The sequence below is a fragment of the Drosophila simulans genome, chromosome 3R (assembly GCF_016746395.2).
Source record: "Drosophila simulans strain w501 chromosome 3R, Prin_Dsim_3.1, whole genome shotgun sequence".
NCBI lineage: Eukaryota > Metazoa > Arthropoda > Insecta > Diptera > Drosophilidae > Drosophila > Drosophila simulans.
Window position 1 is genome coordinate 351,476 of NC_052523.2, and position 19,017 is coordinate 370,492.

The window sequence follows — 19,017 nt, forward strand, 5'->3', positions numbered from 1 at the left end:
CTAGTGCCTCCATGGGCCTTGCCATCCGGGTGATTCGTAAAGTAAAATTTATATCCTGGTATTTGGAAGTTGTACTTTTCGGTAAGGAGAGTCTCTGAGAGTAGCATAACGTCAATGTTTCTGTTGGCTAAGAACTGAAGAACGCCAATAGCGTTCCTGGTAGCTATTATTAAGGGAGTTATTATCCTGTTTTAGAAGAAATGAGCATTGGAATAAGGATGTTTTGGTTCCTGATAAGCTCTTGCATAGTTTCTTGCATGAAGGTCTTTTTTATTTTCTTATAATCGCTTCAACGCAACGAATTTTATTCTGGATGCTGGAGGTGACTGCTGTCGGTACTTGGACACCTGATTTTAGTACACTTGCAAAGGAAGAATTTGGCATTGTTCGGTGGCTGGCAGACGAAGGGATGTTAGTTGAAGTCGGTTCCATTACTTTGTGAGTTGTTGGTGTGATACGATCCCGAGCTGAATCCACTCGTTTGTTTAGGCGACTCATGAGTTTTTCTAAACAATGCATCCTCGCTAGTTGGCTGTGTGTTTTCGCCACAGTTGCTGATAACCTATTGAACTGTCGTTTTTATTCTTAGGACAGTTTACAGTACAGTGGGCATCGCTGCAAACGATGCAGATGGATTTTAGGGTGCAGTACGCTTTGGTGTGGCCATATTCTTGGAAGTTGGTGCATTGCACAGGTTGCCTGCGCTTGTGTGGCTCTTCTACGGTTATTCTTCAGTTCAGTAAATACTGTAGCTTATATATAGGATGTACTTCCTTTTTGTTGTCTTTCTGACTCGATGGCTCCATTTCGACTTTAAAGAGTGGCTGCGGCTCTTTGTTTCTGTTGAGAATGTTGATCACCGTTTTGGCGTTGAAGTTCTTCTACTTTAGTGCCGCAATAATTTCAGATGCTGTCACTGATGACTCTATTTCTTTAATGACAACCTGAAATCCTTTGGCACTTTGGCACAGCTGGTGTAGTCACTTTTCCCAGCTTCGTCCAGGTACTTGGTCACTGATCGGTGGCTAGACTCATCCTGAGTCTGCACTTTCGTTTATTGTATGTTACCCTTAGTAAGAGGTATAACATGGAACTTGTTTTCTCTTTATTTGGATGTAGCGATCCAGCCCTGTTTGACAAAGTTTTTTGTTTTGTTATGGTTCTTGTCCGCTTCCGCTTTCAAGAGTTGGTGTGAGTGCTCTCGCTTTCGTTGTTGTTGGTACAGCGGAATTGTACACCGCTGTCGGTTTTGAGCATAGAGTTGGTGTTGGTGCTGTTGCAGTTTTTATTGCAGTTATTGTTGCTAAAGGTGCAGTTGCAGTAGATATCGTGATTGCTGTACTGGTAGCTAAAGAACTTGACACCGTTTGGAATGGGGAGAGCTTGAGAGATACGCTCTCAGTGCGTTCGGGTTCATTTCGTGCAGTCATAAACATTGGTGAGCAAGATCGCGATCGTTTGCATTCTGCAGGTGCTAGGTCATTGACCGGGTGGATGATTTGGCACTCGCGGGCGTCAGACACGATGGTGAAGTTTGCATTGTTCCGGTGCAAAGAGAGTCGACGCTCGTCTTGCTCTTTTTGCCGCTGAGCGCGCAATTCGCGTTGGCTCATTTTATAACGATCGATTTGTTCGTTGTCTATTTGTTTTTTAGTTTTACTTTTTTATTCCACACACAGAAAATGTTATAGTATAGCAATTTAAAATTGCCGATAGCGTCTCTTTCGCTTTCGATTTATTTATATATTTTATGTTATTAACTATTTGCTTCACTAAATTAAGTGATTTTGTACGGAGCTCGATGAAAACACGTTTCTAGGCGTATAAGCAGATCTCTTGTCAACTTGTGGAGTTAGATAGTTCATAATTGTGGAAATTTTTTCTGGATCTGTTTTAATTACATTGTGAGAAACAATATAACCAAGAAATGCTATTTCTAAATTAAGGAATTCGATTTTTCAAGATAGATTTTCATATTACCTTGTTGGAAACTATTAATTATTTTAATTAGATCGGTATAATGATGTTCAGTTGTATTTGAAAACATATAAGCATGGCAAGTTATTCCGAGTTGTACTCTTAATATATCGTCCATTGCTCTTTGAAATATTCTAGGTGCGTTCGTAATCCAAATGGCATACGTAAGAACTCAAATTTCCCGTTGTTAATAGAAAAGGCTGTTTTTATTTTCGATATCTGACTCTTTTATTAAGATTTGGTGAAATCCTGATTCCTGATTCAATTGTTGAGAAATATTTAGACTTTCCAAAGTAAGATAATATTATTGCATTGGGTATCTGTCCGGTATTTTTTCTTTTTTTTTTTTTTTGCCCGGGTCCCACTGCCACACCTCCCGCCCAACCGACCGAGGGGCGCTGCCGTGTATCGTACGGCTCGATTCACGAGAAGATATAGACGCGATATAAAAAAGAGAACAGGAACGAGGAAATGAATATAATGTAAAATAACTATGTTAAATATTAGTGTTAGTAGGATCTAATTATGTAATAAAAAAGATAAAATCGATTGCTTTAATAGCGGCAGGGAGTCAAGATTACATATAATAGGATAAAGTCTATTATAGTATAGTTCTACGGTTAGCTAGAGATGGTAAATTAATTAAAAGTAGTCTACTGAAATAAGGAGGTAATATATGGTTTGCAACCCAATTTAGGCGCCGCAAGGCAAAAAGTAAGAAGTTTTTTTGGACTGATTCAATGCGGTCCGAGTGGACTGCGTATTGTGGACTCCAAACAGGTGATCCGTACTCGAGAATCGGACGGACTAACGAAATAAATAAGGTTTTAGTCAAGTAAGGGTCATCAAATTCCTTGGACCACCTTTTTATAAAACCAAGCACACCCCTGGTCTTATTGACAATAGACGAAATATGGTCGGAAAATTTAAGTTTTGGGTCCAGAAGAACACCAAGATCATCAACTCGTGTTATTCTGTCCAGAGAGCACCCACTTAGAGTGTAAGTCGTGCGTATTGGGTTGGCACGACAAAAGGTCATAACTTTACACTTGGAGCCATTTAAGTCTAATATGTTATCACGGCACAAAATTTGAAATCAGTCTAGATCGGATTGTAAGTACAAATGGCAAGAAGTGTCCTTGTACTGGAGGCATAATTTAACATCGTCTGCGTATATAAGTACACTTTTTACCTTATTCGTTAATGAATAAGGTAAAAAGAAGCGGACCAAGATGGCTCCCTTGTGGGACACCGGATGTGACTCGGAGAATAGAAGATAACGAATTTTTAAAGAGGACTTGTTGTGTCCTGCCATTCAGATAGCTTGAAATCCAATTTAGAAGATCAACAGGGAAACCTAATAGATCAAGTTTTCTTATTAGAAGGTAATGATTAACAGAGTCAAATGCTTTACTAAAATCAGTGTAGATGACACCTGTTTGATATTTTTGAAACCCTGTATTACGAAAGAAGTTAGCTCCAAGAGGTAAGTGGTTGTTGATCTGCGTTTCATAAAACCGTGTTGACACGGTGATATGATTGATCTACAAAGGTGCTGCAAATGAGGAGTGATAACATTTTCGAAAAGTTTTGGGATAGCCGAAAATTTAGAGATTCCTCTGTAATTGCATCCAGTTTGCTACCTTTTTTGTGAAGAGGTATCACAAAGGACTCCTTCCATATATGAGGGAATTGTGAAGATTCTAAAGATAAGGTAAACAGTTTTAGTAGAGGCTTGCACAAGGCTTCCGCACAGAATCTGAGGACACAGCCAGGGATTCCATCGGGACCTGGCGAATAGACCGGTTTAACACGCTGAAGATCGTTAAGCAGTGAGCATTCGTTTATAGTGGGGCCAAATATTAGATTCGACTTAGATACCGCATAAGAGTGTGGCTGTTCGGAATGAGGTAAAGTAGAATATGTTGTGTGAAAAAACTTGGCGAATAGATTGGCTATTGCCTGATCCGATGTTACCGTAGGGTTTTCAAAAAATAGCGAGGAAGGGTAAGAACTTGTTTTTCGCTTAGTGTTAACGAAATTATAAAATTGTTTCGGATCCAGTGCCAGATGGATCTTACAACGGTTTAAATAATTCCTGTGGCACTGAGCATTAAGCACGGTAAAGTTTAACTGAGCGCTTACATATTTAGAAAGGACGGACTGAGAACCGGTATTTTTAAATTTCATATAGAGTCTGGACTTTACATTTCTTAGGTGTGTCAACTCCTTATTAAAGCAAGGAGGTTTAGAGATTGACGGATAGTACATCGGAACACAAGAGTCAAAGAATGATTTAATTGCGGTATAAAACATATTAATCGCATCCGCCATTATGTTGCAGGAGTAAAGATCGGACCAATTAAAGCCAGCTATAAAATTGTTTAGCCTCCAAAAATTTGCCTTGCGAAAACAGGAATTCGCTTTGTTGACTTCTCTGAATTTACTTTTAATACGACCTATGTCGATTGCCACTCGAAAGTAGTCTATTGTGTATTCGTTTATTTTTTAATAATCAATTACTAGTCGATGTGTTAGAGTCCATCTTCGCTTTGACCCTTTTGTACTACTAAACTGTGAACTATAAGGCCTACTTGGCCTTATAATTGTTTCTTTTAGCATTCTATCGATTTCATTATTAAAGAAATCTGAGACTGACAGCATGAGGATAGTGTTTTCTACAAATTGCCCTATCATTTATTAGTATAGTATTAGTATTTCTCCTCGAATATCCGTTCAAAATGAAAGTGTCATATTTATTTCAGAATGCTTCTTTTAAATTTTGTTCATAATCTATTTCGAAATCTTTATTTTTTTGTTGACCGGATAGGGCTTCTGATCAAAAAAATTATGCTCATCAATGTTACTTATTCTCATTCCTTTCTGGGGTAATTGACTTACGAGGTTCAATTTTTATGCTAGGTATGGATTGAATTATTATGATTCTGTCCGTTATTATTATCCCCTCTATAATTATTACCATACTCTGACTATTGTGTTATTATTCGATCCAATAAGGTATGAAGACTATCTACTTGTATTCTGGTGGGGGTTGTACCTTAGAATTTTATTTAAATTCCATTATTATTGTGCCAAATTTCCGTTTGACGGCCAATTATTTTTCTGATTATTGTTCTGATTATTATTCCAATTATTATCATTCTATGTGATTTATTTTATTCTTTCTGGAATCTACGGGAAAATTTTAGTTTTCTTTTTATTTTCATTCCTAAATTCATAATACCTATTCGCCAATTGTTAGACTCTAGTTCCTGACACTGTGCCAGAGCATTTGGCAAGTCTGGTGGGTTTAGGGAAAAGAGTGCTTTTGAGATTGAACCGTTCAATCCAGAAATAAAAATTCTAAGAGCGTTGCTCCTAATTGTTTATTCGTATCTTTGGTTATTTCACTATCTTTTCCATATTTCATTATAATTTTATTTATGGGTAAATACACTCTCCACGTGAGGGCGGCTGGAACAGGCTCTTAGTTAGGTCTCTGCTAAGAGTGCTGGCTAATCGTAGTTGGGCTGGAGCTGGTAACTCTCAAAAATTTCCACATCTCCGGGCCGGACTAAGGTGTCATTCGACCCGTGCCGAAAGTCTGCCAGGCTGGGGGCCCGTGTAATCTAGCCCAGTCGATAACGGAGAGTCCGGGCAAGTGGCGGTCCGCCCGGTCTAGTTAGCCTTACCCGGGTACTGCGGATCTCTGCCCAGGCGGCCTTTTATTTCTCTGCAACTCATGGGTACTATGAGCAATAGACCAAATAATTTTAAAATACCGCAGGCCTTGACTGCGGGAAATGTCGCAAGACATTACGAGGAGCGTCTCCTTGACGTAGAGCGGCCAACTTCGGTGGTAACACCAAAAAATGCTCCTAAACGGAGCGCGAACGGCACAAGCACGCCCAGTTGCGGGAGGGAAGTATCGGGCAGCCACACAGAGTTACTCGAATGTGGTTCAAGCTGGCCAAGCGGACGGCCCGGGATGACCCTAACCGTAAGGGGCTAAGCGGGGCCAGAACGAAGTGGTATCTTCGTTACGTTCAGCAGGGCAAGTCAACGTCATCTCTGGCCAAGACACCAGCCGCTAGAGCAAAGGCCCAACTCTGTTCGAAGCGGGCAAACTTCACTCTGACGCCTCCGACGGAATCGCCTAAGAGGCAGAAGGTGGAGAAGAGCAGGCCACTGACTGCTACTTCGATGGCCCAAGTACCTCAAGGGCTGCAAAGGCAACTGAGGTACGCAAGCCATCGTATGCGACCGTAACTGGGGCTATTAAGGTTGCGGTCGTACCAGAGGGGTACCCCAAAGTCATCCTCAGCAGTGAGAACCTCTCACAGCTCGAGGACGCACTACTGGAGGAAACAGTCCTAGTTTGGAGGAATCCACTTCAGGGTGGGCCACCTGATAGTGGACTGCCGCAACGCAACCATTGCTGAGTGGCTGCAATCAGCAGTCCCCAGCCTCAGTAAGTGGAGCGGTTCTCCCTGGAGGTAAGGATGGGCGACGACCTGCCATTGTCACACAACATCACCATCTTCTGCCCAGGACAGGGGGCAAAACAACAAAGTGGATCATAGAATTGACGTCTCATATCAAGGAAGAATGAGGGTGGTGGCTCTGGGGTCGGGGATCTGGCGGATGATGAGGATGCGACCATCATCGAGATGGGGGATCAGACCCCGATATCCTCTCAGGAGCTAGGCATTGGAACTAGACCTGCTGAGTAAGAAAGAAGCGATACCGGTGGATGGTGATCTGGGTATCTCCAGATCAGCAACGCCGACGATGGAGACTATCATCTAATGGTCGGAAGTACAGGGATAGCTCAGGTGAACATCCATCGCGCCAAGGCGGCCTCGGCTGTGCTGGCAAGGATGTTCACCAAACAACATCTTGGGCTAGCCCTGGTACAGAACCCTGGTATAACCAGGGCTGTACGTTAAGAACGCCAAGGTAATTTGGGATCAACGGGCCTCTAGCCCTAGAACCTGTATCCTGGCATGTAGAAGTATAATTATTATATACTTACAGAATTTCTCACGCAGGACTGTGTACCGATCGTGGTAGAAGCCAAGCCATGTGGGAGCAGCCAAGAAGACTGTGGTGGCATCGGTATACTTTGCCGGTGACGAGGCGTGCCCACCGCCCGAAATCACTGCACTGGCAGAATACTGCAAGAGGACACACTCACCCATCATCATCGGATGTGATGCAAATGCACATGGGGCAGCAGCGAAGTGAATCAAAGAGGTGAGTCACTCTTAGAATTTATCTTGAATAACAATCTAGAAATCCTAAATGTCGGCAATGTTCCGACATTTGTTACCAGGGTAAGATCTGAGGTTCTGGACATTACACTTTCCAGCAGATCAGTGGCTTCGCATATAAGCGACTGGCACGTATCTCGTGAGGAGTCAATGTCAGATCACAGAATTATTCGTTTTAACATAGGGCTAAGTCTAGAATGTAGCGAGCGTAGGCGCAATCCCAGGAATACGAACTGGGAAGGGTTCATTGTCTCCTTACTGCGGAATCCAGCTTCTGGGGTAACCGGGAAACTCCGTACCACTCTAGGACTGGAGGCCGCCTTAGAAGATATTAACTCGTGTCTTACTAACGCGTTTAGAGAAAACTGCTCCCTTGGTCGAGCCAAGAGGGAAAAAGATGCTCCATGGTGGAACGACCAATTGGAGAAGTTACGGAAAGCGACCAGGCGTCTCTTTAACAAAGCAAAAGAGAAGGGAACTGGGATGCCTACCGGAATAAACTGACTATGTATAACCATGAGATCAGGAAAGCCAAACGAAGGAACTATAGAACCTTCTGTGAGGCAATAGTAAACACATGTGAAGGCGCAAGACTTCACAGAGCAATCTTCAAAGGAGTGCCAGAATCAAATCAGGCACTACGTACGGAGGATAACTCCTATACTATAGGAAGTAAGGAGAAACTTGAGCTACTACTGGCAACTCACTTTCCGGGAAGCACGCTTCAAACGGATGGGAATACCCCGGTAACGGCTCAAAATAGACCGTATTCTACTGATTGGGCCAAAGCAAAATCAATAGTAAGAACGGAGAGATTAAGATGGGCAATTGGTACATTCCAGCCCTACAAATCTCCTGGTCCAGATGGCATTCAGCCAATCCTGCTAAAAAAAAACGTTGGAAAAGCTAGTGGATGTCAGCATTAGAAGCACTCTGCTTGTAGAGCATCCGCTCCAACGGACGCAGCATGCCTACAGGGCGGGCAGATCAACTGATACTGCCCTATATCACCTGAAAAGCCTTATTGAGGATTCACTTACTCATAAGGAAGTGGCGTTATGTGCCTTCTTAGACATACAGGGTGCATTCGACAATACCTCTCATGAGGCGGTCAACGCATCCCTGACAACAAGAGGACTAGATGCAACAACCAGTAGATGGATCAAATCACTACTGGCATCTAGGCGAGCCATGGCCACTATCGGAGGAGAGTCGTCCACAGTATCTCCCACAAGGGGTTGCCCCCAAGGGGGTGTCCTCTCGCCTCTCTTGTGGAGCTTGCTGGTAGACGAGTTGCTGGACAGACTGACCCGCAGAGGTATACTTTGCCAGGGCTATGCTGACGATATTGTCATTATAGCCAGAGGTAAATATGAGGAAACACTCTGCGATATCATTCAACTGGGCCTCAACATGACCAGCTTATGGTGCAAGGAAGTAGGCCTGAGCCTAAATCCTAGCAAAACTGTTATTGTTCCTTTTACAAATAGGTACAAGCTACAGAGAATGAAGTAAATAACCCTGTCAGAATGTCGCATAGGGGCCAGCAAAGAAGTTAAGTTTCTTGGGATAAGCCTCGACTCCAAACGTAGCTTCAAAACTCATGTCGGTAACACAATTGATAAGTGCACCAGAGCACTTTTCACGTGTAGGAAAATTGCATCAAAGTCGTGCGGAACCTCACCACGCATAATAAGATGGCTGTACCTCATGGTAGTCAGACCCATACTAACCTATGGAGTAATAGCGTGTGGTGATAGAGCACGCCTTAGCACCACTAAGGTGAAACTTCATAACTGCAGCCCTAGAAGTACTAATGGAGGTAACGCCGCTTCATATCGTCATTGAAATGAAACGGAAAGCCACCCTAATAAGAATTGAGGGAGCAGGAAATGACTGCAACCTTACAAGAAAGGATGCTGAAAGCCTAAAAAGGGATATCCCTTTGCTGATGCAACCAAGGGATGAGATGCCAGCTGAGCGCAGGTTCGCTTAGAACTTCAGCACTCATCTCAGTAATAAAAACAGTTGTCCAACTGGACACTTTCCCTGGGGAAAGTACACCCTATGAAACCACAAACAATAAAGTGGTATACAGACGGATCCTTCACCGACGAGGTAAGTGGCCCCAGGTTAAAATACCACGAATCAATGGGCAGATACACCAGCATTTTTCAAGCTGAAGTCTGTGCTATTGGACGCTGTGCGGAGTTTAATCTGCAAAGGAACTATCGTGGCAAGGACATTCCTATACTGTCTGATATTCAAGCAGTCATAAAGGCGCTAAGATAACATATAAGCTAGTAAATGAAGTGAGGACAGCCCTAGACAAACTAGGAGCTGAATATAACCACAAAAGATTCAAGACCTTAATGACAAACGGGAAAAACACCGTGCGTATTTTAACTGGCCTTCTTACGGGGCACTGCCGACTTCGCAGTCATTTGCATAAGATTGGCATTGCAGACAGTGAACTCTGTCGCTTCTGTTGCATGGAGGAGGGGAGCTCTGCACATATTATATGTGACTGCACGGCGCTTTCCATCAGGAGGAACTGAATACTGGGCATGTATGTAGTCCCACGGGAAACAATTGCAGCCCTGAACCCCAATAAAATTCTGGCTTTTATACAGTGCATTGGACTTCAGGGAGATCTTTGAGTCATGAAGGGGTAGTCCAATAGATCCTACTGGATCGCAGTACACATAGAAATCCACTTAATAATAATAATAAATGTCAATGTTTCTTGTTTACTTCGTTGTAAAATTCTGTAATGGTCATGCGTTCCTGTCTAAGGATGCTTAATTCTGATTCGAGAATGCGGATTGGTCTTTTATTGTTATAAATAAAATCCAATCTGGAAATAATTGCTTGGAAGTTTAAAACTGTACCAAGGTAAGTTAGAGCATCATGTACTGCTCCCATAATTTTATTACGTAGAATTGTTAAAGCGATCAAATATTTGAATTTAATATAGACTCATGACAGTTTCTGCTGCTTCTCTCCAGAATACATATTGGGTCCTGTTAACTTTGGTAAAGTCTTAACTACCTCTAAGGTAGTTTCGCATTTTGTAGTTGGGTCAATTGTTTGGATTTTATAATCCTTCACTACATTTTTGCAAGCGTTTAACTGCCCATCTATCACTTCAATTATTCTGGTCACTTCGCACAATTGTACATTTATTAATCGTTTAATTAATTCCATTGTCAGATTAGTGGCGATGGATATCCCGCCCGCAAAAAATATTGGTGCTAAACCTTCGTTTGCCATCGTTAAATTTAAATTTTCAAAACTATTAACTAACTTTTCAAGATTGTTTTTTTAATTGATTTTGAAATGTTTAATTTTAATCTTTATAGTATGCCCTATATCTACTTTTATTTTATTAAAAACATTTTTTTTTTCAAGACTTAATATTATTTTCTGCTTACGATACTTTCCGTTGGAATCTTCCTTCCGTTTAGGGGTCCTGATTATTTTCTGTTGTGGTCTTCCTTCAGTTTAATAGTTCTGATTATTATCTATTTGGGTCTTCCTTCAATTTTTTGTTGTTAGTTGTAGCGAGGGATTGCCCTCAGCTCTTCTTTTCTTCCTGGTCTTGATTTTTTTCAATATTTTTGAATATTCACGATTTGTTCATGATCTCTTCCCAATTCAAACTGATCTTCTAATTCTCAATCCTGATCCAATCAACCTCGGCCAGAAGCTTTTCATTCGAAATTTTTGAACTTTCAGGTATGTTTAGGATAAAAGCGTTATAATGAAATTATTTCACAGCATTGTGAAATTGAAATATTCTGACTGATGCAGTTTTGATTGAAGCGCAATAAGTTGATCATGGCTTGGTCTCCAAGTGGAAGTTGTGTTTACTTTAAGTTTGGTTATTTATCGGGTGGCTAAGTGTTGGCGACAAAGACAAGGGCAAAGTTAATGCTGCTGAGATTGCAGTTTGATATTTGTTTATAACTGGGGCTTTTGCTATAATTATGGGTTGGATAACTTGCATACTAGCTAGAAGACGATTTTCGGGCCAAAATCAATTTTGATCTAATAAACGAATTAATATATTTGGAGTTTAGGCGCATTTCGTTGCAAAACTTCAACAGGGTTCTTTGAGCAGTACCTTTTACAGCGTTAACATTAAGTTCAACAATATTTCAACTTATAAAAAGAACAAAGTTTCGATCTGGAAATGTTATAGTTAATTTTGTAGTTTATGACATAAATTAACAAAAAAAAAAAAGAAAATACACATTAAAACTATATTTTATAAAAATAATACAAACATTTTTATTATTATTGTGCGTAGAAGAGAGTTGCTAGCCGTAGAGATCTCCGCTCTCTCGCTCTTGAGCAAAAATTCGAGCGACACTAAAGCCACCTCTAGAGCCAGCCCTAAAAAATAGTGGGAAAAAATTTTTTGCGATACGCATCTTGTTATTCTAGTGTCTTTGCTTTAACCATAAAAATCAGCACCAGCGCTTGTTAAGGAGGCCTCCATCACATGCAGCAACGGTGAGTCATTTTTGCATCTTTGACTTATAAAAATTGCACCCGTGTAATTATATACATATTTAGGAGAAGCGGAGCGCGTCTTTTCTTTCACTTCAGCTGTGCAGCACAGCAAGTCGCCTGTTTGTTGTGCGTTCTATCGTTCTCACCAGGATAATTTACTCAAGCGTCGCTCTCCCGATGCTTTTCTTCTATTGCTCAACTTAACTCATTTATTTCATCAACCTTACTTTGACTCCACGAAACTCTACAAAAAACAACAGGTGTCATGCTCATTTGAATTCACACACATATGATGCTCACACAATAACGGAACGCTTTCCGTGAATTTAATTATTCGCTGCTTATTCTTAATATAACGGATTGATAACATAATTTCGGTTACATTCAAAAATAATACGTTAGACCTACTCAATCTCCGACATATATATGTATATAAAGAGCATAACACATACACTGCGCGTCACCAGGTTAGAGCCCCTTAAGCCCCCAAAAATCATTTAGGGAAGATATTTAGAAATCTGTTTGAGCGAGAGCTTTGGACATTTTTTTCCCTTTAAAGTTTACTTGTTTTTAATAAAATTGGCTATAGTTCTTTCGGTCTTTTCTGCAATTTTATGACAACACGGCCCACATTTATAGAAAGCTAACAGCATTCCTCTACCCACCTTTTTCGTAAAATTAAAGCAAACCTTTCAATTTAACAACATAAAAAATGTTGTTGTCCTACCTTTCAAATTATGGAAGATATTCAAAACTGCATTGGGTGGCGCTAATTTGATGATCCAATATACGTGTTCAATTTTTCGCCGAAATAAAAAATCAGAATTAAAAGATTTTAATTCTTTTTTTTTAAGATTTTAATTCTTTTTATCCTCAAAGGGGATATTAGTGAACAAAAACAATAACATTGATAGATTTTCGTGCAATGGCAAAATACAAAACATAAGAAGAAACGAAGCGATGCATGGGGCGCTAATCTGATGATGCGCGGTGTATATTGTAATATATATAGTGCTGAAGAGTATAAAAGTATGGTGATTACATGAATAAGTATAATGCGGTTAGTTACTTGAGCATAATGAATAAAATCTCACGTTGTTCAGATATGATATGCATATATGAATTTAATAAATAAATTCTGTCTTAATTTTGTTGAATTTCTAGGACTTCTTAGAGACTCTGAATGAATCAAAGACTGTGATTGGCTATACAAAAATTGAAAACCTAAATATGTATTGGATTTGAGATCACCGAAGAATCTGAAAGAGATACCTTATACCTTAGCTCTGAGTTTACCAAACAAGGACGATACTGATGTTTGGATTTTTTTGCCTTAAAAGTTATGTAAACAAAATCTGTACTTATACACCTTTTAGGAAACTTAATGAGAATGGTATTACCCATATGGTATATAAGGGGGAAGGATGTAAATAGATATAGTTCTGCACGAATTGAATTTTTATCAGTAAATAAATAAGTAAATGAAATTTTCCAATATAAATGTTTGAGTTTTCTAAAGCTAACATCAGTCTTTAAAAAAATCTTGGAGAGTAAAACTATCAACCTAAAATGGACCCGAAACAAATTGAGCTATTCTTGATGCAGTTCCAAAAGATGATATTTGAGGAGAACGTGACGACGCTTTAATATTTGAATATTACTCTGGAGTATTTAGACGACAAAGAACTGATCCACTCTCAGTATGGATTCCAGTAAAAGCTTTGTCCCTGGAGTGATGATGACGTTTCGGAAGGACCAGATACGTGACAGTATCATAGGCTTCCGATTCTAAGAGACAAGGCCTATGATATCATGTTAAAATATTATGAGTTAAACGAAAGATTTGTATAGCACCGACTCAATTAATAAAGTAAATTGATTTTCTTAAATATCTTGCATTTTTTTTTTATCATTAGACTTATAAATTTTAAGTATTAATTTATCATTATATAAAACATAATTTCTCTTAAATTTTTTTAATAAATTGTTTAGCGTTTTCTTTTTACATTTAGAATGACCATACATTATGCAATAATGACCACTCGTATTAGAAAAATATCCTTGTAGCTGTTGTTTATTGTAGAAACGTTTATTAGCGTTAGATTTTAAATATGTCACGGATTCCTTTTTTGGGGAAATTTTTCATAAGAATCAAAGAATGCTGTTTATTTGCGACATTCGAATAGAATGCAATCCCATGAGTTCCAGATTGATCTGAAGTGTCGGTGTCTGCAATAATTAAGGACGGATACTTTGGAATACCTTTTGGAAGCTGGTCTGAAAGGAAAACTCCTTTAAAAATTGATTTTGTCTTTATATTTGTTTTAAGCAAATTGTGAATTTGTAAAGTATTCATTTTAAAATAGGGCTTGACTATTTCTATGCTTATCAATATTAGTCATTGAATCGAATTCACAATATACCAGACAAAACTGATCGGCAGTTAAACCAAAGCCTTATATAAAACAGTTCGTATCAAACATTTCCATGGTAGTTTGAAGACCCCGATCATAATGTTTTATTCCACTTGATCTGCTATTCAGATATTGAGCCTCATGAGCTTTAAACTTCTTCACAGTTCGGGTAGTGGAATTCCAGAGCCTGTGAAGGAACTTGAACTCCATTTAGCATTAGATTAAAGCGTTTCATTTTTAAAGCCCAAACATAAATGGATCTATTCCTCTGTTGGCTAAGTATGAACGGTTTTTATTCTTACAAAAAGCTAGAAACTATTACCGGGTTAATTGTAAACGACTTTACTTCTACTTTACTGAATGGGTAAAGAGCTGTAATGTCTTATTCTGAGTAAGAACTTAACGTACTTCACGGAGCTATCCCCTGATTTTTTTTTTTTTTTTTTTTTTTTTTTTTTTTTTCGCACGGGTCCCACGGCCACACCTCCCGCCCAACCGACCGAGGGGCGCTGCCGTGTATCGTACGGCTCGATTCGCGAGAAGATATAGACGCGATATAAAAAATAGAATAGGAACGAGGAAATTAATAACTATGTTAAATATTAGTGTTAGTAGGATCTAATTATGTAATAGAAAAGATAAAATGGATTGCTTTAATAGCGGCAGAGAGTCAAGATTACAGATAATAGGATAAAGTCTATTATAGTCAGAACATAAACTCTGTAAGGGTCATGCAACTCATAATTAGATCTACAATGATTTAAGATAAGGGGGTATATAGTTTTCTAGTGACTCTACTTGGAACCGAGAAGTTAAGCCGACTAATCAAGTCGGGACTCTCAACATCCCCACGAATAAGCTTACAAATAAAGACTGTTCCAAGCATAGTTCTACGGTTAGCTAGGGATGGTAAATTAATTAAAAGTAGTCTACTGGAATAAGGAGGTAATATATGGTTTGCATCCCAATTAGGCGCCGCAAGGCAAAAAGTAAGAAGTTTTTTGGATCGATTCAATGCGGTCCGAGTGGACTGCGTATTGTGGACTCCAAACAGGTGATCCGTACTCGAGAATCGGACGGACTAACGAAATAAATAAGGTTTTAGTCAAGTAAGGGTCATCAAATTCCTTGGACCACCTTTTTATAAAACCAAGCACACCCCTGGCCTTATTGACAATAGACGAAATATGGTCAGAAAATTTAGTTTTGGGTCCAGAAGAACACCAAGATCATCAACTCGTGTTATTCTGTCCAGAGGGCACCCACTTAGAGTGTAAGTCGTGCGTATTGGGTTGGCACGACAAAAGGTCATAACTTTACACTTGGAGCTATTTAAGTCTAATATGTTATCACGGCACCATATTTGAAATCGGTCTAGATCGGATTGTAAGTCCAAATGGCAAGAAGTGTCCTTGTACTGGAGGCATAATTTAACATCGTCTGCGTACATAAGTACACGCGAATGTTTTATTATTAAGGGGAGGTCGTTAATGAATAAGGTAAAAAGAAGCGGACCAAGATGGCTCCCTTGTGGGACACCGGATGTGACTCGGAGAATAGAAGATAACGAATTTTTAAAGAGGACTTGTTGTGTCCTGCCATTCAGATAGCTTGAAATCCAATTTAGAAGATCAACAGGGAAACCTATAAGGTCAAGTTTTTTTATTAGAAGGTAATGATTAACAGAGTCAAATGCTTTACTGAAGTCAGTGTAGATGACATCTGTTTGAAGATTATTTTTGAAACCCTGTATTACGAAAGAAGTTAGCTCCAAGAGGTTAGTGGTTGTAGATCTGCGTTTCATAAAACCGTGTTGACACGGTGATATGATTGATCTACAAAGGTGCTGCAAATGAGGAGTGATAACATTTTCGAAAAGTTTTGGGATAGCCGAAAATTTAGAGATTCCTCTGTAATTGCATCCAGTTTGCTACCTTTTTTGTGAAGAGGTATCACAAAGGACTCCTTCCATATATGAGGGAATTGTGAAGATTCTAAAGATAAGGTAAACAGTTTTAGTAGAGGCTTGCACAAGGCTTCCGCACAGAATCTGAGGACACAGCCAGGGATTCCATCGGGACCTGGCGAATAGACCGGTTTAACACGCTGAAGATCGTTAAGCAGTGAGCTTTCGTTTATAGTGGGGCAAAATATTAGGTTCGACTTAGATACAGCATAAGAGTATGGCTGTTCGGAATGAGGTAAAGTTGAATATGTTGTTTGAAAAAACTTGGCGAATAGATCGGCTATTGCCTGATCCGATGTAACCGTAGTGTTTTCAAAAAATAGCGAGGAAGGGTAAGAACTTGTTTTTCGCTTAGTGCTAACGAAATTATAAAACTGTTTCGGATCCCGTGCAAACTGAACTTACAACGGTTTAAATAATTTTTGTAGCACTGAGCATTAAGCACGGTAAAGTTTAACCGAGCGCTTAAATATTTACAAAGGATGGACTGAGAACCGGTATTTTTAAATTTCATATAGAGTCTGGACTTTACATTTCTTAGGTGTGTCAACTCTTTATTAAACCAAGGAGGTTTAGAGATTGACGGATAGTACATCGGAACACAAGAGTAAAAAAATGATTTAATTGCGGTATAAAACATATTAATCGCATCCGCCATTATGTTGCAGGAGTAAAGATCGGACCAATTAAAGCCAGCTATAAAATTGTTTAGCCTCCGAAAATTTGCCTTGCGAAAACAGGGAATTCGATTTGTTGACTTCTCTGAATTTACTTTTAATACCGTACCTAAGTCGACTTCCACCTCGAAAGTAGGATGATATTGATCTTCAGGTTGAGTAAGAGGTACTACCCTGGACAGAAACACACTTCAGGACTTGTTACAAAACATAGATCCAAAAGTCGACCAAGAGAATTTGGGAATATAATTAACTTGCGACAGGATAAGTCGAGCAAGCCGTCAATAAAGTCATGTTGTGCTAGGGGGAGAAGGATATTCGATTGTTCTTCTGGGGACCACATTGTGCCAGTATATTAAAATCACCTAGAACTACCAATTGGTCCCTGTCAGAAAGTTTATTCAAGATGGACTGGATAGCGGACAGATGATTCTGATATTCTGGGAATTCAGAAGATGGCGAATATAGGAGCACGTAATATAAACTGATCTGTCGGAAAAAGACAGCTTTACACATACGAATTCCGAGTTACGGGAATCGTCCAAAAGTAACTCCTCCGACCCGAGGTAGATCTAACCGCAATTAAGACTCCACCTCCCCGTCTGGAGGGACGGTCAAACCTATATATAGTGTACATATCTGGGAAAACTTCGGAGTTAAGTATCTCCGGTTTTAACCAAGTCTCTGTGAGCACTATAATATGGGATGCAAATGAAAGACTATCACAATACAATTTTGATTAATTTGCTACGCAAGCCTCTAACATTTTGATAGGAGATAGTAAGTTTAGTAGTTAGTTTTTTTGAAGAGAAAGAAGATGAAGAGGCGGATGGTGCAGTGGTCTGGCCACGTGAGGGAAGTTTAATTCCCACGGGCACCTTTTTCTTATTTTTGATCTTAGCTTCAAACTCTTTTACCACCATACTATCCGGCCAAAAATCACCCGAACATATGGTCGAAAAGAGCTCGTTTGGGACAGTTATCTTGAAAGATGATATGTCCCTAGCATAAGAGAAGTTAAATTTTTCCACTTTTATATTATCGGCTTTTGTTTTGTCTTGTATATAAGACAATACATCCGACGATGTTTGATCAGGGGCAAGCCGAGAAACAAAAATTTGTTTCTTTAGTGGAACCACCGCGAGGGGTTTTGGCGCTGCAGATTGTATTTCTGAAGCGCCAACTTGTGCCGGTAGTCCGGACTCAATGTTCCCTTGTGGTGGTAAACTAATCGAGACAGGTGGAATCACTGGTTGAGAAACCAATGCGGAATTCGGAATTTTTAGCAATCATAGGGTGGGGTCCATCCACAGCTGATTGATCGGATTGCTCCGAATCTTTTTTAGCTGCCGATCTTAGCAGCATATGTGGATTTGCTGCGATTGACAGCTGATCAGTTGTGGAGTCTGTTGATCATTTGCCCGTGGTTGCGGGGCCTTAGGCAGCCTACCACCAGCGGCTTTTTTGCGCTTTGGAGATTCATCTAATAGCTTAAGGCCATTAAACTGTGAATTAAGCGCGGAAAGAAGATCATCGGCTCGACGAAAACTATCTCTAGCTACGCCAAAACTGTTGATCAGTTCTTTCAAGCCACCTTTAGTTTGGCGCATAAACGATTTCATCTCGTTCGCAACCACAAGGCAAGCATCACAACAGTAATTTAGATTTTTACCCTTTGCTAGGTCATCACTTGTACGGCCATTAAAACCAGCGCACTTAGTATGCACCATTCTATCACATAGCCAACAAGTCATTTTTGGCTGCTCAGGTTTTATAACCTGGCAACAATTTTTATAAAAGCAGACAACATTTACGGTTTCCATATTTAACTGAAATCAGACCACTGTGCTTGCACGAAAACACAAAACCAAAACTTTCAAGCCAGCTGTTAAAAGAACCGCACGAGAGCAGTCTGCACGCTGAGAAATTTAGATTTTGTGTGGGAGAGCGAAGGAGAGAGAGAGAGAGAGTGAGAGCGAAAAGTGCAGTTTATGTGCATGCAAAAAACAACACCAAACACCACTACGACGCACAAAAAGGGAGAGTAAACAAAACAAAGAGACGAAAAATGCAAACTACTTTGTATATTTGTTTAAACTACTGCACAAATCACAAAAGCATCACTCGCGAAGCGAACGGATCATTAAAAATTATGTTTATATATATGATAATTAAAGAAAATTTTTTAAAAA

The 19,017-nt window shown here is 39.7% G+C and overlaps 2 protein-coding genes across 3 annotated transcripts in view; one reads left to right on the forward strand and one right to left on the reverse strand.

The window, feature by feature from the left end:
- The window catches only part of LOC27207479, a 97,367-nt gene that overhangs the window by 47,681 nt on the left and 30,669 nt on the right, over nt 1-19,017 (reverse strand).
- LOC123327255 lies at nt 6,724-12,543 on the forward strand. 2 transcript variants are annotated; one of them, XR_006541863.1, is made up of 4 exons: nt 6,724-6,936; nt 7,015-7,233; nt 11,563-11,768; nt 11,832-12,543. XR_006541863.1 is itself a non-coding variant. In XM_044923196.1 (3 exons), exons 1-3 carry the CDS (start codon nt 6,731-6,733, stop codon nt 11,657-11,659), a joined length of 522 nt encoding a protein of 173 aa, XP_044779131.1. In that variant the 5' UTR covers nt 6,724-6,730; the 3' UTR covers nt 11,660-12,543. The 2 variants fall into 2 exon arrangements, 1 of the variants encoding a protein (XP_044779131.1); XM_044923196.1 differs by having other exon boundaries at nt 11,563-12,543.

Coding starts and splice junctions, on each gene's coding strand:
- LOC123327255 (XM_044923196.1), top strand. CDS start 6,731: ATGGTGATCTGGGTATCTCCAGATCAGCAACGCCGACGATGGAGACTA. Junction 6,937..7,014: donor TGTACGTTAAGAACGCCAAG/GTAATTTGGGAT, acceptor ATATACTTACAG/AATTTCTCACGCAGGACTGT. Junction 7,234..11,562: donor CAGCGAAGTGAATCAAAGAG/GTGAGTCACTCT, acceptor TATTGTGCGTAG/AAGAGAGTTGCTAGCCGTAG.